This window comes from Maudiozyma barnettii (assembly GCF_903064755.1).
Source record: "Maudiozyma barnettii strain CLIB 1767 genome assembly, contig: KABA2_04, whole genome shotgun sequence".
NCBI lineage: Eukaryota > Fungi > Ascomycota > Saccharomycetes > Saccharomycetales > Saccharomycetaceae > Maudiozyma > Maudiozyma barnettii.
The window spans coordinates 371,125-394,173 of record NW_024545241.1 but is presented as its reverse complement, the minus strand read 5'-3'; the positions used below and the strand labels follow the sequence as shown (position 1 = coordinate 394,173).

The 23,049-nt window shown below is 31.6% G+C and overlaps 12 protein-coding genes across 12 annotated transcripts; 6 read left to right on the top strand and 6 right to left on the bottom strand.

Moving 5' to 3' along the window:
- Nucleotides 1-547: 547 nt before the first annotated feature.
- NSG2 (Nsg2p) lies at nucleotides 548-1,387 on the top strand (the record flags this gene model as incomplete). The annotated part of the gene is made up of 1 exon (XM_041550244.1): nucleotides 548-1,387. One exon carries the CDS (start codon nucleotides 548-550, stop codon nucleotides 1,385-1,387), a length of 840 nt encoding a protein of 279 aa, XP_041406178.1.
- A 41-nt stretch (nucleotides 1,388-1,428) lies between these two features.
- On the bottom strand, nucleotides 1,429-2,004 carry PGA1 (Pga1p; the record flags this gene model as incomplete). The annotated part of the gene is made up of 1 exon (XM_041550243.1): nucleotides 1,429-2,004. One exon carries the CDS (start codon nucleotides 2,002-2,004, stop codon nucleotides 1,429-1,431), a length of 576 nt encoding a protein of 191 aa, XP_041406177.1.
- Nucleotides 2,005-2,388: 384 nt separating this feature from the next.
- Nucleotides 2,389-3,312, top strand: ASI2 (Asi2p; the record flags this gene model as incomplete). Its single annotated transcript, XM_041550242.1, has 1 exon — nucleotides 2,389-3,312. One exon carries the CDS (start codon nucleotides 2,389-2,391, stop codon nucleotides 3,310-3,312), a length of 924 nt encoding a protein of 307 aa, XP_041406176.1.
- Nucleotides 3,313-4,491: 1,179 nt separating this feature from the next.
- Nucleotides 4,492-6,396, top strand: KABA2_04S03806 (uncharacterized protein; the record flags this gene model as incomplete). Its single annotated transcript, XM_041550241.1, has 1 exon — nucleotides 4,492-6,396. One exon carries the CDS (start codon nucleotides 4,492-4,494, stop codon nucleotides 6,394-6,396), a length of 1,905 nt encoding a protein of 634 aa, XP_041406175.1.
- A 218-nt stretch (nucleotides 6,397-6,614) lies between these two features.
- KABA2_04S03784 (uncharacterized protein) lies at nucleotides 6,615-6,728 on the bottom strand (the record flags this gene model as incomplete). The annotated part of the gene is made up of 1 exon (XM_041550240.1): nucleotides 6,615-6,728. The coding sequence occupies one exon, from the start codon at nucleotides 6,726-6,728 to the stop codon at nucleotides 6,615-6,617; it is 114 nt and encodes a 37-aa protein (XP_041406174.1).
- A 2,000-nt stretch (nucleotides 6,729-8,728) lies between these two features.
- KABA2_04S03762 (uncharacterized protein) lies at nucleotides 8,729-8,842 on the top strand (the record flags this gene model as incomplete). The annotated part of the gene is made up of 1 exon (XM_041550239.1): nucleotides 8,729-8,842. The coding sequence occupies one exon, from the start codon at nucleotides 8,729-8,731 to the stop codon at nucleotides 8,840-8,842; it is 114 nt and encodes a 37-aa protein (XP_041406173.1).
- Nucleotides 8,843-9,036: 194 nt separating this feature from the next.
- KABA2_04S03740 (MCT family MFS transporter) lies at nucleotides 9,037-10,344 on the bottom strand (the record flags this gene model as incomplete). Its single annotated transcript, XM_041550238.1, has 1 exon — nucleotides 9,037-10,344. The coding sequence occupies one exon, from the start codon at nucleotides 10,342-10,344 to the stop codon at nucleotides 9,037-9,039; it is 1,308 nt and encodes a 435-aa protein (XP_041406172.1).
- Nucleotides 10,345-11,257: 913 nt separating this feature from the next.
- Nucleotides 11,258-11,926, top strand: KABA2_04S03718 (uncharacterized protein; the record flags this gene model as incomplete). Its single annotated transcript, XM_041550237.1, has 1 exon — nucleotides 11,258-11,926. One exon carries the CDS (start codon nucleotides 11,258-11,260, stop codon nucleotides 11,924-11,926), a length of 669 nt encoding a protein of 222 aa, XP_041406171.1.
- A 320-nt stretch (nucleotides 11,927-12,246) lies between these two features.
- Nucleotides 12,247-14,073, top strand: KABA2_04S03696 (uncharacterized protein; the record flags this gene model as incomplete). The annotated part of the gene is made up of 1 exon (XM_041550236.1): nucleotides 12,247-14,073. The coding sequence occupies one exon, from the start codon at nucleotides 12,247-12,249 to the stop codon at nucleotides 14,071-14,073; it is 1,827 nt and encodes a 608-aa protein (XP_041406170.1).
- A 190-nt stretch (nucleotides 14,074-14,263) lies between these two features.
- Nucleotides 14,264-17,539, bottom strand: KABA2_04S03674 (uncharacterized protein; the record flags this gene model as incomplete). The annotated part of the gene is made up of 1 exon (XM_041550235.1): nucleotides 14,264-17,539. One exon carries the CDS (start codon nucleotides 17,537-17,539, stop codon nucleotides 14,264-14,266), a length of 3,276 nt encoding a protein of 1,091 aa, XP_041406169.1.
- Nucleotides 17,540-18,374: 835 nt separating this feature from the next.
- ICY1 (Icy1p) lies at nucleotides 18,375-18,830 on the bottom strand (the record flags this gene model as incomplete). Its single annotated transcript, XM_041550234.1, has 1 exon — nucleotides 18,375-18,830. The coding sequence occupies one exon, from the start codon at nucleotides 18,828-18,830 to the stop codon at nucleotides 18,375-18,377; it is 456 nt and encodes a 151-aa protein (XP_041406168.1).
- Nucleotides 18,831-22,025: 3,195 nt separating this feature from the next.
- Nucleotides 22,026-22,815, bottom strand: RPL36A (60S ribosomal protein eL36; the record flags this gene model as incomplete). Its single annotated transcript, XM_041550233.1, has 2 exons — nucleotides 22,026-22,312; nucleotides 22,800-22,815. 2 exons carry the CDS (start codon nucleotides 22,813-22,815, stop codon nucleotides 22,026-22,028), a joined length of 303 nt encoding a protein of 100 aa, XP_041406167.1.
- Between the last annotated feature and the right edge of the window lie 234 nt (nucleotides 22,816-23,049).

The following is a 23,049-nucleotide window of genomic DNA, read 5'->3' as shown; positions in this document are numbered from 1 at the left end:
AAAGGTTGCACCTACCTTAGGGTACCGTTATGTATTCCTAAAAGAATATCTGTAGGTCGCATCGCCAACAGTTATAATAATAGACAATAAAATATACATATGTGTATAAATATAGTTAGAATAGTTTTACTTTTCATGAAGTGTTAAATTCTCTTCAAGAGAATCGTATACAACAAACGTTTATCACCTGCTATGTTCATTGACAGAATGAGATATAGATGATGTCACCTCACACCTCTTGAGATTGACCGATCGAGCAAAACAAGGTCAGACGGCAATAAAAAATAGTGAAGAGCCAAACGAACTAAATGCACCGCGTCGGGCTAAACGAATCAGCGAAACGCACACCAAAAGCGGTGTTTACTATAATAGTTTTATCGCTTTTTAGATCAAATGGGGTCCCTTTGCCACTATTAACGAGTATATAAATAAAGAAGATACTAATTATTTCTGATTTTGACAGGTCCTTGAAAGAATAAAGACAAAGATAAATTTTATAAGTATATTATTATTATTATTATTATTAATAGAGGAGAAATATTAAAAGATGTCTGGTTCGCAAGGTCGTAAATCCTCGGATAAAATATTCAATTCTGAATCGATATCGAACTTAACCAAACCACAATTGTTTTCATTATATGATGAAGATATTACCAATCCAACTGAATCGAATTCATTATATCAAATTGTCAATGATTCAAAATTGAAATCCACACAAGATAAAGTTCAACTATCTAATGATAATAGTACATTATTCCAAAAATTGATTCATTTCATTTTCAGTTTATTTGTATTAGGTGTATCAGGTATTATTTATTTAGAGATTTCACAAAATTTACACGACAATCATCAATTACATTCTAGTTTCACATCGAAGCCTGTAATTGTGATCAATAAAATAATTAAATGGGTATTTAATGATAATATTCCATTATTATTACAACATGAATGGATAATATATGCTATTGAAGGGATTCTCTTTGGATCAGTGATACCAATCTTAGATTTAATTTTCTTACAAAAGAGTAAAGCTCAATTAAAAAATGATGACTCATCATTGTTTGGCATTTTAAGAATTGTCAATGCAATGTTAGGTGTTGCATTTGGTATTCGTAAATTAGATTGGTCCTCATCATTACAAGCTGCAGGTGTTTGGGGTCTATTAAATATTGTGATGTGGCTATTCTTTGATGGAACCATCTCGTTATTGATGGAGTCATTGTTAGCAAGTATAGGTGTTACTATAAGTTGTTTACAAGAGTTTCAAAATATTGATAGTACCATAATTAGAAATAGTTATGAAATTTCTCAATTTTTATATTTTGAAGATTTTTATTTCTTAGGGTTTTTAATTTTTGGTAAACTTGGTAGATATTTATTCTTTTAACAAATATACGCACATCAAATTGAATATTGTCTATAATATTATTATAAAATTGGTATGTGTCTATATACTTTATAAAATGATATAGTTGAAATTAAAACAATCAAGATCATGAATAATGTAGGTAATAATTCACTTGGTAAAACACCCCAAATCAATTTACTAATAGAACAATTGATCATAATTGGTGACTGATGTTCTATCGGTGGGTATGAATCACTTTCAAACATGAATGAAATATCATAGGCCACTTCATTAGTTGATGTAAGGTTAGTGTGATTCACCGTAAATGATTGACTCTTATAAGATATTGGTGTTATAGCGGACCAACATATCTTAAAGGAGTATAATTGCAAATCATATTCGTCATATTCATCACTATTATACACCAAATTTAACACAATAGGCTGTAAATCTCTTAAGTTTGATGTTATATCTACTGACCAAATAGTGAGGTCATCAGTAACAGTGGGTTTAAAAAGCACACCTACAGATTTAAGAGCTGCACCAGATGGCAATGCTACTTGAAATGTTTCAGTATTAGCAAAGACACACAGAAAATTTGTCAGTAGAAGGAGTAGTAGCCATGTAAATGATATATTATGATGTCTGAGTATCATACCGGTGCGTGACCAAATATCTATTAGAGTTGGTACTTGTGTGTAATCCTAATTATCTATCTTTTTTCGAGGCATCCCAAAAAAAAATACGTATATAAATTTTTTTTTCATATTAAAGTGCGAAACTGCGTTTGAGGGTTCGTTTATTAAGGGTAAGAGGATATATATAGGGTTCACAGGATAAATTCTATCAGGACAAAGCGAAATGTGATAAATTAGAATAGACAGACAGAGAGACATAGAGACTTTTTGATATTGGTGGATCAAATCAATCGATAAACGATAAGATAGAGAGAGAGAGAGACACACACACATAGACAAAGAGACACATATTCATATATAACTGTACACAGGTTAACATACACAGAAAACTAATACCCCAGAATGGCTAGTTCTACTGAATCCGATGAAGATATACTCTTTGAGCGATTTTTAAGTCTTTCTGAAAGCAATAATAATAACAACAACAATGAATCAAATATACAAAACACATCATCATCATCATCACCATCACAACAACAAAATAGAGTTGCAAATGATGCAATACATCCAATAGTGCGAGGAAATATAGAATTTAGACGTACGTTAGGAGATATCATTAATACTTTCGAAATCGAGTTACAACGACAAGGAGATAATAATAATAATAATAACATAAATAATACCAATAATAATCTGCGTAGACCCCGTGACAGCACACCATCATTTACACCTAGAAGATCCTATTTTGCATCTATGGTTCGTCATTTATTAGTATTAGATTATTTTATAATGGTGATATTATTTCCATTTTCTCTTTATAATATATTAAGAAGTGGTTTCAGTACAGTTACATTATCTGAGAATGATTTTGTCGCAGAAATTATGATATATATGAGATATTCTAGTGTTGTAAGTCATCCAATTGGAGAGAGTGGGATGCTACTAGGATATAATGATAATGGTGTGATGGGATTATTAGGTAAATTTCATAATATAATAGTGTATTATAGTTCCCCAATTGGCAAAAAATTGATGAAACTGTCAATGATTAGGATTAGAACTATCATGATTGAAATATATGAACTTATGGTTAAATTAATTGTAATATCAATATATTTAATCTATGGATTAAGTGGTACAACGTATTTAGCATTATCAGGGTTTTTTTTCATCTTTTGTCTTGCGTTAACTATAATACGCCGTTATAGAAGTGTGCAAAGGTTACTAGTAACAAATCTAGTATTAATTCCAGATGTCAATAGTAATGATACCAATATAGAGAGTAATTATGGTACGAATACAAATACTCGTAACCACGACCAATAGTAACAATAACAATGGTAGTTGAGATACGTCAACGTTTTGAACTGCAATAAAACAAGGAAAACAAACAAACAAACACCACGTTTCTCGACTAATATACATCAGAATGAGGGGGGGGGAGATTAAACAATGGCTAATACAAAAAACAACAACAATAGCAATAACAATAAGAATAAGCAAACGATCAGTTCACGCGGAGTAGGGAGTACCTCCCCACTCCTTACAAATGTCATACACGTACATACACACTGTGGCAAATCTAACGCGTATGAAATTACTTAACCCATCCCTTCCCTTTCCCTTCCTCAATGAGAGAAGTATCTACTGAAAGTTATAATGGAATATATAGAAACGAATTACTTAATTTATAGATGATGAATTTGTATAGTGGAATGAAGTTCCTACCTCAGAACAGCCCGCACCCCGCACTGCCAAGCACATACATACATAGAGATTTGTCCAGCCAAATTTTGTTTTTCCTCAAAACTTTTCAATTTCCTAATTGGGGTGGGGTGGGGTAGTTGGTTGTGCGGTGTGTTCTCTCTCCCTTTCTCCGTATGAACTGGAAATTACTTTCTTTTTTTGATTTTTCCAAATTGAAATTTGCGTTTCCAGAAACTGCTGCTACGGCAGTTTCTCTCTCAGGGGCCTGCTCGTTAAATTGAAATTCCATCGAGAAATTTTTCGTTTTGATTTTTCACACGTTTTGTGATAGTGGCTGTAGGGGCCTGTCTTCGTCATTGGGGGATATAACAAGAGTTCATCACAGACAAATATAATAAAATGGGGCGCGGATTTATTAGTGCTTGTTACCGCACTATCCACTATCCACTGCACATTGCTACTATTAGTACTTTTAGCAGTAGCAGTAGTGGAGTATTTTTATCACATTATTTTAATTTTCTTGCTTTTTTCTATATTATATATATATAATATAGATATTACATTACTTGAGTGCCTTCGTTATCAAGAATTAGTATATATCTTAACTTGCCCCTATATAAATATATATATATATATAAGATAGTTATTAGTTCTGGCTAGAGACAGTTGACGATCGAGTACAAGCTTTTTATTTTTATTTTTTTTGATCTATTTATACATATACTGATTGGCCTGATACCCAAAATATATATATATATATATAATCGATTAATTGATTTTTTATCGATAAGTTTGAAAATGTTGAAAAGTACTAATCCGTTCACTACCGAAAATGTTTTTGATAGTAATTTAAATGTAGGTAATACTACAAATACCATAAATACTATAAATACTATAGAATGGTCGAGAATTAATAAATTACCATCAATAGAATCAGGTGTATCTTTGCAAACTATTGATAGAAGTATGTCTTCTTTAAGTACTAGTACAAGTAGTAGTACTAGTACTACAAGTACTGCTGATAACAACGATGACATTACTTATTTACAAACTGTCGATCCTTTACCAGTAGAACCACCTTTATATGACTCGGTGAATCCTTCGAGGAGAATCACTTTCCCAGTATACGAGACTCGTTCTAATGATAGTAATTTACCAGTTTATACGCCTGCAGTGGATTGCTTGACATTAGCCGCTATCAGATTGGAATATATCGATCCGGAGACTCATGCTAGTCTCTTACGTTCCAAAGTTTGGTCGAATTTTATTGTAGAAATTAATTCTACACAATTAAACCTTTATGCTATTGATCCAATGTTAACTTCATCAATAAAAAATTACAGAGATTCGGTGAATCCATTGACTAGTAAGAAATTATCTACACAACAACCTCAAACTCATAGATTTACATCGGAAGAAAGGGAGAGAATATTAGATACAATTAAAACAACTCCGGATCAATTCTTGAATAGTGCGACTCTGAGAAGAACGTATACTTTACAACATGCAGAGTTTGGTCTTCCATCAGATTTCATTAGGAGGAATAAATTGGGACAAGATCAAGTTAATGTATTAAGAATTAGATGTGAAAATCAACAATTTTTAATTAGGTTGGCTGATATCGATGAATTAATAAATTGGTCTACAAAATTAAGTGAAGGAATCGCAGTCTCTTTGGATTTACAAATTAGAAATATTCCAGATTATAAAGTATTCCCAAGAAGACGTAACAGACATAGACATCGTGATAGAACAGATTCTGTTACATCTAGTGTTGTATCATCGCGTTCTGCATCGCCATCACGTGCTCCTTCATCGTCGTATCCTTTATTTTTAGTCACGGATTCCCCCGCTTCAACTTCGGGTTCGGACTCAGCCTCAGCCTCGGGTTCGGGCTCGGGTTCTCCTACATTCTTATCTAGATCATCTACAAACATCTCATCTACTTCATCATCGGGATCAATATTTAGATTACCATCGTCCACTGCATCTTCAAGCACAGGAAACAATATAGAGTCCAATGGGAAGAACCTCATTATAAAGAGAGTCATAGGCATGTTTAACAAAAAGAAAACAAATAGCGCTCGTAACAATAATAACTCTGTCTCGACTTTGACTTCCGTTTCTGTTTCTGCTTCTGCTTCGGTCTCAGCACTTAGATCTAGAAGCGCATCGATTTCCAATGTATCACAAAGAACAGTGGCTGGTTCACGTTCAAATAGATCTGTCTCAGTGACTAATTCAATTATGGAAACAGAAAGATCTATTCAACACCATTCTAATGAGAGACAAACTGTTATACATGAAAGAGATGAAGAAGATATGGATTTTTATTCTGATGATGAGGATGATGTAGATAACAATGAAGAACTTGATTTAGATGGTGAGGATATTAAATGGCGTCCTGTTCCAAAAATCACTAATCGGGAAAAACATATTAGTACAAGTCTACGTTGTCTACCTGTCTTCAATGAGACTCATAGTTGGCTGGGGAAAATTATCTTGAAGGAATCTCATAATCCAACTAAATACGATACTATTAATTTACCAATTTATTTTATCAATACAGCAACAATGTCAAAAGAAGGTACTCATCATATGCGTATTAAGAATCATTGTTTACATCCATATGTATTGTCTCCAAATGGACTCATTAAGCATGGATCAAAGGTATTTGATCTTTGGTACGAAATGTACAAATAGCTTCTAATTCATTATTACTTCATTTTTTTTATTTTTGCATTATTTCCTTACATCCACCCATTTTAGCAATTTATTCATTTATTTTTACATTAGTTACTTATATAAATACACATACATATACACAATTTTATGACTTTATGATTAGAATTTATGTTATTTTATTTTATTAGGGTAGTATACGTAAATAGGAATATATATATATATTAGTACATATGTATCTAGGCGATAACACAGGCTGGATCCCAGAATACACCCTTGACAATGTAGTTGTCCTTCTTTTCAGAGGAGTTGTTCTTTTGAGAAGCGGAAGTGGAAACAGTAGTTGGTTGCATTTTTAAAAATTGGGTTTTGAGTAGTTGATTGATTGATTGTTGTTGTTGTGTTGAGTCTGTATTAGATAGAAAGGAAAACGAATTATAATTTGGTCAATATAAGTATCAATACCTCATCCTTTTATACCGTTGATTCATTAAAAGAACACCATTGCATCTCTTTTGAATAAAGTAACAACAATATGGTATGCAATGCAGTTAACTATTCATTATTTTATCTTTTCTTTCTTTTTTGGTTTCATCATGTATATATCCTAATCGGGTAGTTACGCTCATATATTAATTTAAGGACCTCAAAAACAGAAAACCGACAAAAAGAAAAATATTCCGAAAAATAAAAACACAACCTATTCAATTTGTAGCACTCATCGAGATTATCTCTTGACTGGCAGATCCTCAATTAGGTAAATTACATCTTCGCTTACTTCAGTATGAAACATTTACCTTCATTATCCCTTTAACACTGATAAAGACAAATTAAAAGAAGAAAGGAACCATAAATGCAAGGCATATGGTAATGAAAACAGCCAATCTCTGGACATTTACTACATTGTAATCATCAAAATCTGTTAAGGATTCGTCAAATATTATACCTGTTCCACCATTCTCTATGGAGGTAACATTCAGGGGACTACTTCTCATGGAATACCACGAAGGCAAACCGTTACTTGCAAATTTCTTGAGCAATAAACAAATTATCACAAACAATAATGTATTTCGTATTATCCTTCTGATATCATTCGTAATTTTTCCTCGTTGGTTGTTGTAGCCAATTATTATGTTCGAAGGTTCGCTATAATCATTATTCTTACCATACATTCTAATTCTGACGAATGGTATAACTTCACTATGGTGTAATCTCAAAAAGTTTTAGGGATCACTCTCAGTTTTATTTACGTTCCCTACAAACAAATATGTTTTGAGTATTATTTTTTAATTTATTTATTTTTGTTTTTGTTTTTGTTTTTTCATTGTTCGCTAGGTCAACAAATGCTTCCGTACCATGCGGAACTTACTATAGTAAAATTTATTTGATATTACATAAACTCAAAAGTACATAATTTTGAAATAAGAGATTACCATAAGCGAATAGACTAATGATTTGCAAGCTTTAATTTTTAAAATTGATATGTAGTGCATTCGAAGCTTCCCCCTATTATCATACGACAGCGGGCCTTGTTACTGAACTAAACCTCAAAAATAGAGAACATAAAACATAATAATAAGAAAAAGAGTATGTCCGTTTAAGGAAATACAAGGTTTTGCAGTTTTGATACCAACTTCATAATACCACTGAAAACTTTCTTAGTCAATAGTATATGTGTTATTAATCATGGTTGCTACTTTTTATTAACTTTAACACTTCAAAAATAATAAAATGATTTCTTCACTATAAACCGACAGGGATATTATCATCATTTTAATTAATGGTCTTCATCTCCCAAAAAGGTAATGAAAACTTAGAATATCCTATATTATATTTCCTTCGTACATATGCGTAGTTTTATTATATAACTATAAGACTCCTGTACTAGTCTCACACTTATGTGCAAATGCACAAACATTGAGAATAGTAGATATAACTTATGGATTTCTACTTTATTTTTCATACATAGGATGTTTATGGCAGGCGTTGTCCTTGCCTTTCTTAATCCATTAACTCTCTTTTTTTTTTGAGGCTCTAACCTCTTTTCATGTAATTACCCGATTAGGATATATACATGCTGTCAGAAAATTGAAGATGAAACGATAAGTATAAACAAAATAGTAATAGATTGACTAACTGTTAATAATTTGAAATTGAATTACCTTTTTAATAAGTTTAATATACCTGATGTTGTGATAAAAATTTCATATATAAGGACTAGTAATTCTTTACAATAATCGTTATTTTTCTTTCAGTTTATACTTTACAATTTATATTACAAAACAAAACTCCATCAACAACAACAACAACATCAACAACAATCAATCAACTACTCAAAACCCAATTTTTAAAAATGCAACCAACTACTGTTTCCACTTCCGCTTCTCAAAAGAACAACTCCTCTGAAAAGAAGGACAACTACATTGTCAAGGGTGTATTCTGGGATCCAGCCTGTGTTATCGCCTAGATATATTTTAAAACGTATATATATTTTCTAAATATTCTTTCTAAGTACCTTCTAGTTCATTAATAAAAAACATCTTTTTTCTAAAACTCTCATATTGTTATATATCAAATAATTTTTAAATTTATATTGGACTTCAAATCCGATAGAGTATATTTAGATTACACATCTTCAATATATATATATATATATATATATTACAATTTTTTTGCTATACTGGACCTAGGATCGAGATGAAATTGATATCTCTCTGTTCTTCTTTTAAAATATTGGGCAAGCGTTAAGAAGCAGGTTGATCCCAGTATCATGACACCACTCCATAATTGGCCTTTATAAAACTCTCGCTTATCTACGTCTATCAATTTACCTGCAACAGGGTTACCAATTAGTGTACCAAACCCTGCAAAAAAAAAAGCTGTACCTAACCTACTACCAATTTCTGTAATATCATCGGTCACCGAACTTATAGCAGAAGGTGGCAATGAGACTACTGTACCACTAGAAATACCATATAATACAGAGAATACTATTAAACCAGGAGTATTCTTGATCCCAATCCACACCAAAGCCAACAACCCACTAATTAAAGAAGCAAATATCATAGTATTGATTGGCCCAACTCTATCAGCATAATAATTTGGAACAATTCTACCGCTTAAACTAGCATTAATGATACTAATCATATAGTAACTTAGATTTACACTTGTATGAGCAATTCTATTTGCATATGATGAAATATAATAAAACGGAATATAAATACCAGTGAATGACAGAAATAAACCTATTGTTAAAAATAGATAAGCCGGTTCCTTAAAAGAATTTAACAATAAAATTTTCCTATGAGTCTCAGGAAGAGTTCTTTGTTTCATAATACTTGCCAGGGTAAATAACATAACAAAACATATTAATCCAATCGCTCTGCAGGTCCAACCAAATCCGATTTTTGGTATCAATCTCTTAATAATTATGGGGAAAATAACGCCACCAATCGAACCACCACTAGCAGCTAAGGTAATGACAATAGACCTATATTTTTGAAAATATTGCATACATATACCGAGACTTGGAACCCACAATATACCCATGCCAATACCCATACAAATACCTTGTGATAACATAACTTGGTAGTACTGAGTTGAAAGGCTGTTCATCATTATCCCAAAAATAATGAAAAAAGAACCTACAAGGAGTAATGCCCTAAAGTAACCTCGATCAAAGAGGGGACCTGTTAAAATGCCAACAAGCATTAACAAATAAGCTTGAATAGACCCAATCCAGGAGATGTTAGAAGATGTCTCAGTAAATAGTTCACCAGTTTCATAATAGGTTTGATAAGCACCAAAACTATTTGTCAAACCCCAAGTACAAAATATCAATATAAAAGATCCAACAACTTGCAACCATGCAAAGATACCACCATCTGGAGGTGGTTCAATGATAACTTCTAATTCATGTTCATTGTCACTTAAATTATTGGGTTTATCAAGGTCTGATTCAGTGACCATACTTTCCTTCTTCTTATCTCTTACAATAATATTTACTCCTACTCTTGGGATTAATTCGTATTTATTGGGCTTATTATATACATATATATCAGTATTAATCCTTATATATTTGTAATAATTAATTAAATATCCAATATTAACAGCACATTTCTTGTTCTGAACTCGAATTTTTTTAAAGAAGACTATTTTATTTATTTATCATGTGGTCTAGGACACTCTTCTTATTGGGAATCGGTATTTATATAAACAAATAAAGTTTGAAACCTCCCAAATTTAAGGTACCCAAGCATTTAGCAAATTAAAGGAATTGATATCATAGATCAGTACATGATGCTCACTGAAATAAAAACAAGAGATAATGTGTCAGGATATTTGTAATCTCCATCACCTAGGAAACGTTTTTTTAACTGACTAAGTCAAGAAGTTATCATTAAAATCTGTACCTGATTTTTCTGTCAAAATACCTGTCCACTGTCATACCCTATTAGCTAATTCAGTTTCTTTTCATTATTAATCAATAGGCGTCGCTTTGTCACGGTATTAGTAATTTTCAATGTAACTGAATAAGCAAACGGACTAACAAAGATTCGCAGAAAAATTGAAAGGCGAAGAAGTATTGTTAGGTCATGTGATTTGTAGTCAGAATGAGACTTGACTAAATCAGGAACGTTGATGCTGACATTAAATTATTATTCGTAATATGAATAAACATTTATTAGTCAGGTCTGAATTAGTAACTTTATAAACCCGAGGTTAAACAGAAATCTTCGAGATTTAATAAATAAACGTATATAGGGCATCAAAATTCTATGTATTATTCAAATACTTGTGATTCAATTAGATACTCTCTTGATATAAGACAATAACAACAAGACCAGATTTACCATCTAACTCCCTCCAAAGCTACAAAATAATGAAAATGTCCACTACAAGAAACATTCTTTACACTCATGATATGTATATCAGAACTATTGTTCCAGAATGTTTAATTTCCCACTTCAATTTGGATTTCAATATTGTTGAAATCGATGAAGCAAAAGAAAAATATGTTAAAGACTTCCCTGTCAAAACAACCCCAGCTGTGAAATTAAAGGATGGATCTAAATTCTTTGAACAACTCGCTGTTAATGAATACTTAATACGTTCTACTGGTAACAATGTTGAAATCAAGCAATTGCTTGGTTCTTCAGATGATTTGATTCATCAAGCCAACATAAACTGCATTGCTTCATTTAGTGGTTCTGATGTTTTGAATGTTTTAGCAGGTTATGTGAAGCCTTATATTGGTATGTTGCCTTACGACAATACTCTCGAACAAAAATATTTAGAAAAATTAAGTATCTTTTACAAGATATTCGAAGAGAAACTAGCCACCCAAAAGTATTTGACTGGGGATGAAATAACTATTGCTGACTTAATTACCGCCACTAGTTTAAAACTAGGTTTCGCCTTCATATTTGGTAAGGAATGGAGAAATGAACACAAATCAATTACTGAATGGTTCGAAAACGTTATCCACTCTAAGTACTTGGAATCACATTTTAAAGACTTCAGATACCCTGAAGTACCAGCCACTCTTTGAAATTATTTTTAATATATATATTATTTTTTTCCTGGTGTCATATAGATTGCCTTTTATACATTTTTATAAACCAACCAATTTTAAGAAGATTTTTTTAACAAACAATGGTTATTTATGATGTCACTGAAAAGGTTGCGGAATCGAATTTTTTTTAATTTTTTAAGAGCAGACAGAGATTAGTTAATTTATGGGGAAAAGACTCGAACATGCCGTTGAAGAGAAATGCAGTTATGAAACAATGCAATTAAAATACATATGGTAGTAACTCAAAATCTGTACCAAGACATAATTTAATAATAAGTTCATAAGACACTCCAATAATGAGCTCTAAAAGATCACTAAAGGAAATATTAGACTCGGAATATGTGGAAAATAGTGATTCTGAAGTCGAAGAGCAAAACGATGATATTAATGAAGCAGATGAGTCAAATGAGGTAGTTGATCCATCGTTCTGTATTGAATGTAAAGATATGAAGACTGAGATTCTATGTAAGGATTGTGATGAGCATTTTTGTGTGGTTTGTTTTGAAATGTTGCATAGAGGAGGTAAGCGTAAATTTCATGAGTATATGAAAATTAAAACCGATAATGGTAAAGAAGATTCAAACCAAAGTGAGCAAGAACAAAAGACTGTTCAAGATTCTGCCAATGGTGAACTAAATGATAATGCGCAAGAAGAAACTCCAAACCCTCAGTCAATCCCAGAGAATGCAAACTCCATGAATGAAAAACTTCTCGGAATATTGAGAGGTAATGCTAAATTCATACCTATGAGATTGTCTTACGACGAGAGACATCTTTTAAGATTGTTAGAGGCTGCATTACAAGTATCTGAATATACAGATCGTGTTGATATTCTTTCAAACAGACCAAAATCTAAAAGAATCGTAGATCAATTAAAAGAGATTTGTTCTGTCTTGACTGGTTTAGTTATTGCATCCAATCTAAAAATTGGTAAAAAACTTTTAGAAATGAGAAATTTCTCTGATAATGCCAAATGGTTCCAGGATGTATTTGAAATCGGGAGACGTTACAAAATTATGAACCCTGAGAGAATGAGAGATACTTACGGTAAACTTTGTTATATGGTTATGGATTCTAGATTACCTCAAATTGAGGACCATATGGAATTTCATCTTTTCAAGCCTATCCAGACTGTCGAAACATTCCTTACGTCAAGAGATGTGACGGATAAGAACCCTATGGATCTGTTTGACGATACCATGATATTCTATGCAACAAGCCATATATCTCCAGTAGGGAAAACAAGATCTTACATTAATAAACTAATTAAACAAAAGGAACAAGCCATTGAAACATTAGCATCGAAATACTCTAGTTCACTGTACTCCAAGGATGATATCCGTCAAGTACTTTATTCAATTGGTGATTACAATGCATTTGTAAATATGAACAGAAAACCGGTAATGAGAATGCTAGAAAGGTTAGAAGTATTCCTCCAACCAGAAGTTGAAACAAAATATTCCATTGGGATTCAATATGGTAGAGATGGTGCACGTTTAACGCATGATCATAAGAGGCAATGGCACTACGTACAACAATCACTAACTATTTGGTCAATTATTCAAAGAGAGATGATCCATCTTTGGTATATTGCTGATTCTGATTTATTCGATGGTTCTGCATACAGACTAACATCTACTGGACATGGTCTTAACCGTATAAAACCATGCCCAGGTATTTATAGAGAAATGCATAAGATCCTAACTGAATGTAGATCAAGAACTGAAACTTGGATCGGTTCCTCTGTCGTTCACTTGGGAGATGACGCGGTACCAAATGCTCTCTTTTTCCTTGATAAATATACACAAGTTCCAAGCATATTGATTCCATTCGATCAAACGTTATTAAAGATAAATGAGCTTGTTAAAAATGATCCATATATTCTAGATTATATCAATAAAGAATACGGTTCAGTTGACGATTTAAAATTAACTATTCTTCAAGATGCATTTGCACACATGTTCGATGGTTCAGGTGCTGATAATTTCTATATGAGTGGTTCCTGCATTGATGGTAGATTAACATCTGCTTGGAATCATTGCAATGAAATAGCTAAGAAAAAGTATTTCAATATATTCCTCCTAACAGGCTTTAATGGTTTTAATGGTAGTGAAGGATTTTAAATTAGAGACACATTTAAAGCATCTGAATATTGGTAATAATATAAAGATATATATAAAATTTACTGTGATAAATTTTTTCTACGCAACGCAAACCAAGTAACGTTATTTTTGATTACTCTATTATACAAAATTGTAGAATAATGTACATATTTAGTATTTATTTTATATTGATATTTAACTCATAAAAAGACTATTTTGTCATTGGATCTTTACCGTCGCTATCGTAAGCAGAATCATCAATATTTTCATAAGATATAGTTCTATCTTCCAACGAAATGTCACCTATTTCATTCTTTAAATTATTAACCAAATTGGACTTAATTTCTAAATGTTCTTCTTCATCGGAAGAATGTACATCTAGTAATTTTTCTTCTTCGTTTTGTCTATCTATCAATTCTTTAGCAAGATCGCTAGAAATACTATTCCTTGGTGTTAGACCAGTCTTGGTACCACCGATCCTGTGTGTTCTCTTTTCCTCTTCTGACAATTCCAGAATATTAGCGGTAAAATTAACCAATGATTTAGCACTCTTACGTCTTGCCCATCTTCTGCTTTGGTTACCATCTACTATTGGAGATTCGGTTAAGGATGGAGATGTGGCGGATGACAATGAGACAGATGATCTTGGAGTACGTGGCAACCTAGCGCATGATAAACCGACATCATTAATCAATTTAGCGACAACAGCAGTCCAACCACATTGATGAGAGGCACCTAACCCTCTACCAGTATCACCATCAAAATATTCATAGAAGGATATATAATCCTTGAAATTTTTATCATTCGACAACAGGTCGGAATGTTCACCATAGTAGATAGCACGCTCACCATTTTCATCCTTAATAAACATCGAGATCATACGATAAGCGATTTCTTCGGCAACCTCAACAAGATTCAAGTACTCACCAGAACCAACTGGACATTCAACTTTAAAATCAGATCCATAGTAAAGGTAAAATCTTTGTAATGATTCAATAAGTAAGAACGATGTTGGGAACCAAATTGGGCCTCTCCAATTAGAATTACCACCAAACATACCAGAATTTGATTCTGCAGGTAAATAACTAACTTCATATTCAGAGTTGTGAACTTCCATTGTAAATGGGTGTTTTTCATGAAATTTGGACAAGGAACGAATACCATAATCGGAGAAGAATTCATTTTCATCTAGCATTCTTGTTAAAATAGCTTGTAATCTTTCCTTTGTCACCAAAGATAATAACAATCTTTCACCAACACCTCTCTTTGACATCGATGCAATATTTCTACCAAATATTTCTGGTCTATTTTCAACAAACCAATCAACTCTTTTCTTGAAAGATGGGAAACGATTAATAATACCAGGTTCTAGAGTCATGGCAGCATACAATGGGATTAAACCAACTAGAGATCTAATTGGTAATTGCTGTTTATTATCGTCACCCCAAGAAATAGCGTCATAATAGAATTGATCTTTTTCGTTCCACAAATTTTGCTTAATGAAATCAACGCAACCCTTCTCATCACCTTCCACAGTATATTCAAATGACATCGAATCACTAATTAAAATGAAATGTTCAAAGAACTTAGAGGCAATAGATTCATAAACTGGGTTTTCCTTTGCCAGTTCTAATGCCATATTTAGCATCTGTAAAGAGAAGAAAGCCATCCACCCGGTAGAATCTGCTTGTTCTAAAGTACCACCAGTTGGTAAAGGTTCTGATCTATTGAAAACACCGATATTATCTAAACCTAAGAAACCACCTTCGAAGACATTGTTATCGTTACCATCTTTACGATTGACCCACCAAGTGAAATTCAGGAGTAATTTTTGGAAAACAGATTCCAAGAAAGGACGATCTTCACGACCATACAAGTTTCTTTCGATTTTGAATACACGATATGTTGCCCATGCATGAACTGGAGGATTAACATCATTAAAATTCCATTCATATGCAGGAATTTGACCATTTGGATGCATATACCATTCTCTGGTTAATAAATCCAATTGCTTTTTAGCAAATTCTGGATCAATCATAGCTAATGGGATACAATGAAAAGCAGAATCCCAAGAGGCAAAAAATGGATATTCCCATTTATCAGGCATTGAAAGAATATCTTCGATATACATATGTTGCCATTTTTTGTTTCTACCATTAGCTCTATTTGGAGGCGGTTTAACCTTAGCGTTCCTGTCACCGTTATACCATTCTCTCCAGACAAAGTTATAGAATTGTTTCGTCCATAAAAGACCTGCCATTGCTTGTCTTTGAATCAATCTCAATTCTTCACTCACTGGTAAAGGATTAATCCTCCAGTAGAAGTTGTCGGCTTCTTCTTCACGTCTATCAAAAGTTTGATCAAATTCATCTTCATCAACCACTGCCATTCCAGGGACATGATAAATCTTATTCTTGAAATCATCAGTAAACTTATATCTTACAGTAACATATTCACCAGGAGGAATATTTTTGAAATGATAACAAGCGCCAGCTTTAGTACCCACATTTTCTGGATTGACCGCTTTCTTATCGCCGTTGACCAAATATTCTTCAAAGGCATCCTTAGTGTATTTTGATGGATTTTCTTTTTCTTTAAATAATTTAACTAAATTACTTTCATTTTCAGTAAATAGCAATTCGGGGTCAATATCTTCAGCTTCATCCGCATCGTCCTCTCCGAAACCACCTGGAGATGGCTGAAAAACAATTTGAGTTTCTCCGAATTTTGGATGCTTAACGTGAATTAAATTTGAATCCTCTGAATCCTTTTCGAGAACAGGTTTCACACATTTATTAGTACTTTCAAAAGCCCAAGTATTTCTGAAAAATATTTGAGGCATAATATATAGTTCGCCGGTATCTTTCTCACTTCTGTTATGTACTGTGATCCTAAAATTCAATTCATCAGAATTTTCATCATCTTTAGCCATTTCAAAAAAGACATCGTAATAAGGACTGTCACCAGTTTTTGAATCCTTGAATAGACCATCTATATCATAAATTTCATACTCTAGATCTTCATAACCACGTCTCCCATTTTCTTCTACCAATTCTTTGTATGGGAAAGGTTTCTTGAAAGGATATTTGTAAAGAGCCTTCATATAAGCATGAGAAGGTAAATTATCCAAATAATAATATAATTCTTTGACATCTTCACCGTGATTCCCCTGAGGACCTGTTAACCCAAACATTCTTTCTTTTAACCTTTCATCTTTCCCATTCCATAAAGCAACATTCATACAGACCAATTGTTTATTGTCCGAGACACCGAAGATACCATCTTCACCCCATCTGAAGACTCTAGCGTTAGCATGTTCGAAGGGGAAGTTAGTCCAGGCGTCACCATTAAAGGAGTAATCTTCACGAACAGTAGCCCAACTTCTTTCACTTAAATAGGGACCCCATCTATACCAAAACTTCTCGTGATTCTTGTTCTGATGTAATCTTTTTTCTTCGACAGTCGAGTCAATTAATTGTTGATTCATAATGATTTTTCTTTTCTTTTCTTTTTTATTGCTGTTATGACTGATGTCTTTGAACGTTCTCAATTAGTAGTAAGACTATTTCTTAAAAAGATAAATAAATAATTGTGAATATGTGTTATTAACTAAAAAAAAAGTATACTCTGATATCCCTGTTATTTATATATAGATATGTAAGAACTTGGTGGTTAATTCATTATCAATTCATTATTATTTAATTTCTTCCTTTATTAATTTTTTAAGGGATGGCGGGGGAAGGAGGGGTTGGAAAAAGAAAATATAAATGTAGATTTAAGAACAAGGAGATATAAATTAAGTGATAGATAAAGATAAAGATAAAGGCGAAATATTAAGTCGATTTGAGTTTCATACTTAATTGATAATGAATCCATCTAGTTATATAATGTGTATTAATCGTGTATATTTAATACAGAAAGTTAGATATAACAGTCTTTAGAAAAGATGAATTATTATCATTAGTTACAGAAAATATCTATATATATCGATGTATACTAGTAATGTATATATACGATGAATAAAAAGATGGAATTTAAAATAAGTATGAATTAATGAAATAATATCATCTGGATCCTTTCTAATAAAAAAAAATCTAAAAAAATTGCTTAATTAAAAAAAAAAAGTTTCAAAAAAAAATTATATTTGTAAAATTATCGTTAAAATGTGTTGTTGGTCATGAATGGATGTTTGTAAATATGTGTTTGTTGATACAGACTCCTCTTTTTATAGGAAAGTGAGAATGAATAATGAATGGAATAATATCTTAGTATGGAGGGTGATGAAGTGGTATGAAGTGATGTGATTAATTATATCAATCTTATTAAAACGATGACAGCCATAATCTATAATTTTGTTGAGCGACGTTTGCATATGAATCTATTATATTTTCATAAGAACCTTTAGTACTTGATAATAAATTATTTTGATTTTTAGATTCAATTTCTCTGTTATTCATATTTTGACCAACATCATAATTTTCAAAACCGCCAGTGATAAAATTAACGTTAGGTGTAATAATTGTAGGATTGTAATTATTATTATTATTATTATTACTATTGTTATTAATATCATTATTATAAGTATCTAAATCCATAATGAAGTCTTCATGGAAAGAATCTCCATTATTATTTGAATCCAGTAAATCTGGTGGATTTTCAGTATTACTTATTAAATCCATTGGATGATTTGCAAATGATAATGCAAACATATTATTATCATCTATCGTACTAGTAGTAGCAGTAGTATTATTGTTGAGACTATCTTTAATTAGTGACATTGTAAGTTTGTAGTATGTAATAGTTTAGTATTATTATTATTTTCAAATAAAATAAAATAAAAGTGATTTAAATTTAAGTGAATGGAATCAGTTTAATGATAATAAAAATTAAATGAATGTGAAATAATATTAGTTAGAATCACACAGATATATATAACTAATTTATATTAATGGTTTATGATAATATGTTATGTGGTTTAAGGTATAAACTATAATTAATTTAATTAAGTCAAAATACAAGTCAAAACTGAAGAATATATAGATTGAATTAAATCAAACTTGTTCTTATATATATAATTCTTTTGATATGATCATTCTTTAACGAATCAGTTTATCTAATCATAATAAATTGAAATAAACCAGGTGTTCCGTATGACCCATGCATGCACGAACATAAAGAAAGATAAACACGGAATGTTGATGATAATAATTAAAATACGATATTTGAGTTCATTAATAATGCAAGTAAAAGGAAATAAAATTTTCACTCTGTTCACTATCTTTAGTCTACAAATAAACCAATTTAATTATTTAACGCATTCCTTTATTATTAATTAATACAGCAATAATAACAATCTACATATGCATGTAAAATGGAGAACATGTGTTTAACATCCTCAGATGATAATAATAATAATAGTGAGAATCTAGAAAATTAAATTTTTACATTAAAAATGCATCCATTACTAAGGGATTTTATTATACTGTATTGCATTCTTATCCTTCTTCTTATTCGATTTCCTTCACGTTCTATCGTTTCCCCCCGTCTCCCTCTCTATTTGTCTCTGGTTATTCTTTACAAAACGTGGTTCAGTATTATTATTACGGCAACGTGATAATAAATGTGTGGAGAACCGGGTGAAAGCCACATGAGTTGTTTTTTCTTTCTTTCGGTATCGTTTTTTTGACCTCGTGCGGTCAATAAACAAATATTGCTGCTAATTATAAGAAAAACTGTGGTGGTTTTATTATGCACCCACAAGAAACGTGTGCTACCACGAGTTTAAAGTGGATATAGTATGTTCGTATATTATTTATCTATTCATTTATTTCGTATGAAGTTGAAACCGGTCTCGTTTGGTATAATTTGTGGTGGTGTGCATAGAAAAGTTTATATTAAGCGTAATTTAAAGAAAATTTCGCGGGTATAACCTGAATATTTTCTTTCTTTACTATGTATATTGTGAGATCTCTCTCTCCTTGTTGCGTATATTTTTATTTTTCGTGTTAGAGTAAATTGTTCAGGCGTTATGTCCTCCGTGGGTAATATTAATAATGGCAATAATAATGTTGTGCAGTACTAGTTTGTTTACTTATTCCCATGTGGGGTAGACCCCCCCTGGATTTGGCGACACGTTAGTCCCTTTTAATGATGAAAATAACAACGATTTGCCCTCGTGGTTTATGATATAGTACTACTGTCGTTTGCGGCGCTAATAATAAGAAACCAAACGTTTGGCCACAGCGTGATGTACTATAATTTAACAGATACAAGTGGTCATTCTTTTGGATATTGCAACGATATAATACAATTAAACAAGATGAACTCGTTGGTATATGAAGAGAAGGAAATGTTATAATTATAATTATAATGATATCCCACGTGATGTAAAAGACTACTATTACTATTGTTTTTACACGGGTGTATATTATCACAGTTACCCTGTCGGATATACAATCATATTATGAACTGTTTTTGTTAATTACATACCATAAAATATTGTAGAAAGAGAGGGGAAAGGGCTCTCCCTCTCTACCTCGGATTGTTTATTACTGAGAGGGGGAGGAGTCTCTCTCCCTGTATATCCTTGCATTTCTTTATATGGTGGAAAGTTTCAAGCTTGAAAGTTTGAAATAATAAACAAAGGAAATATAAGGAAAAGTTAACTGTATTCAATGTTTTAGATAGCAACTGAATCTTACCTATTTGTAGCAGTAACAAATACTTCCAACGAGTCGCTTAATTTTTATTTATATATAATTAAATCGTTCTTATTAGTAAGGACTGATTGTAATTGCTACGTGTAGACATTTTAAGATTACAGTACTTAGTAGATAGGGGTTTTGATTGGAACTATCTTTTTTATTTGGCCTGATAGTTGTTGTTGTTTTTATCTACAAACACTTTCTTGGCTCCACCATATAATGAATAATTGATAAATGGGAGAAAACAATTCCCAATTGCAACCTCTTCAAAAGGCTTAACCTTAATCATTGGACAAATCTATATATGTATGCAAGACATACAAACAAATAACTTTTCGTTAAAAGAAAGGTAAAAATGTGCATGAAGAAATATCTAATCATAACTTATATTAATTCACAGTTCTAGTGTAGATACTTTTCAGACTTCTCATTCCACTTCCATTAGATGAAAGATTAAAAATGAAAATTTATCTAAGATCTGCCGCGAGCACGACAGTGAAGTAGCTAGTACCCCACCGTACCATTTTACGAATAAAAAGTATAGGTCCACTGGCTTATTTCATCCCGTACAAACCGTGACTCTGGGCGTCTAAATTGAAAAACATTGTACCCTCTTTAGCAAAAAAAGTTATAAAATAAATAATTTTAGAAATAAAACTTATAATAATTATCTTTTATTAATTTGGACCAGCACCTCTCCTTTTATATGCATATATTAAACCATGAAAAATGAAAAAGCGTAAAAAAAAATCAACGAAAAAAAAAAATTAGTTAGAGGGTAACTCTGAAAAATGTTACAGATATTTATTCAGGGCTTGTAAAATATTTTAATATACCAAACTTTTTAGCACGTATTAAGAACATCGATACTACCAATATTACGTCATGGCTTCTTATTGTAACTGGTCTTCTTTCACTGAGGTTTAACTAGAAATTACGACCATTACAAATAATTAATAATAAGCTTATATACTACATTATTTCCGTCCTGTAAATAAACAATACACAGAAGCAAAGAAAAAATAATACTTGAAAATATAACTATTGAGATTAATTTATTTTTATATTGGTGATTATATTAATGAATATCATGATATACCAGTATCCTTTAATAATAATTATGATAAAGAATGTAAGAAGAGAAAAAATGAACGTGAAAATCAAAAAAAAAATATAAAAATAACAAATATGGATAATTAATTAATAATTAATAACCAGAGTTTTTAATATATTTTCATTCTAAATTATTACAAAATTCCTATACATCGCTTAATGACGACGAGAAGCAGAAATGACATTGTTCATTTCTTCAACCTTAGCCTTAGCTCTCTTTAGAGAACCTAGTCTCTTCTTGGCAATCTTCTTGGCCTTCTTTTCACCGGTGTTTCTTAGAACATCGATCAATCTTCTTTCATATGGAGCTAGACCAGCGATTTCTCTGACTAGAGAACGGACGAACTTAGTTCTGTTAGAAGCAACACCCTTCTTGTAAGAAATCTTAGCAGCTGGGGTCATAGCAGTAACTTGCTTACCCTTGTTCAAACCAACAGCGATACCTGTAAAAAATTATAGTACGACAATAAACCATTCATAATTTGAATGATTAATTATTGTTATTTTAATATTGTTAGTATTGCGAAAATTAAGTAACGTCTTGCATATTTATATGCATTCAACCGTATAATCTTTCAATTATATTGTATGATAATAACAGGGCGCGTTTGAGAAATATGGTAAATTTTCTTTGAATTTGGTTCAATATGTAATATAAATAACCCATATCTGATTGAGATGCCTTAGAATGGAAATTCAATTATTTAATCTATTGCATTATCCACTCTTACAATCGATTAAAAAGGTATCTAGAGATGTCCTAATATTATATCAAATATTTCGTAGTTCATTAAAATAATGTGTATCAATTTCTAATACAGGTTCATAGTCTCCTTTGGATATTATCTAAACATCTGGTCATATATTCCATTCAAAGTCCATCCATAATTTATTCATGCGATTATTGCTATTCTATCGTCTACTACATACCAGTCTTGACAGCCATTTTTGTTATACTTGTATATGGTTCTGTTTATTGTGATAGCAGAATTCAATATACTGTTCTTTAATAAGTGAGGTTCTTGTATAAGAGTAGAGATTGAAAGTTTCAATATTGCGCGGTCCGTTATCTTCCAGTTTTACTCGAAAATTGTATGCAATCCGAAACAGAAAAATAAAAAACAAATATAAAAAAATAAATATATTTCAAAAAAAAGTTGTTTTCTTTAAAAGATGTACG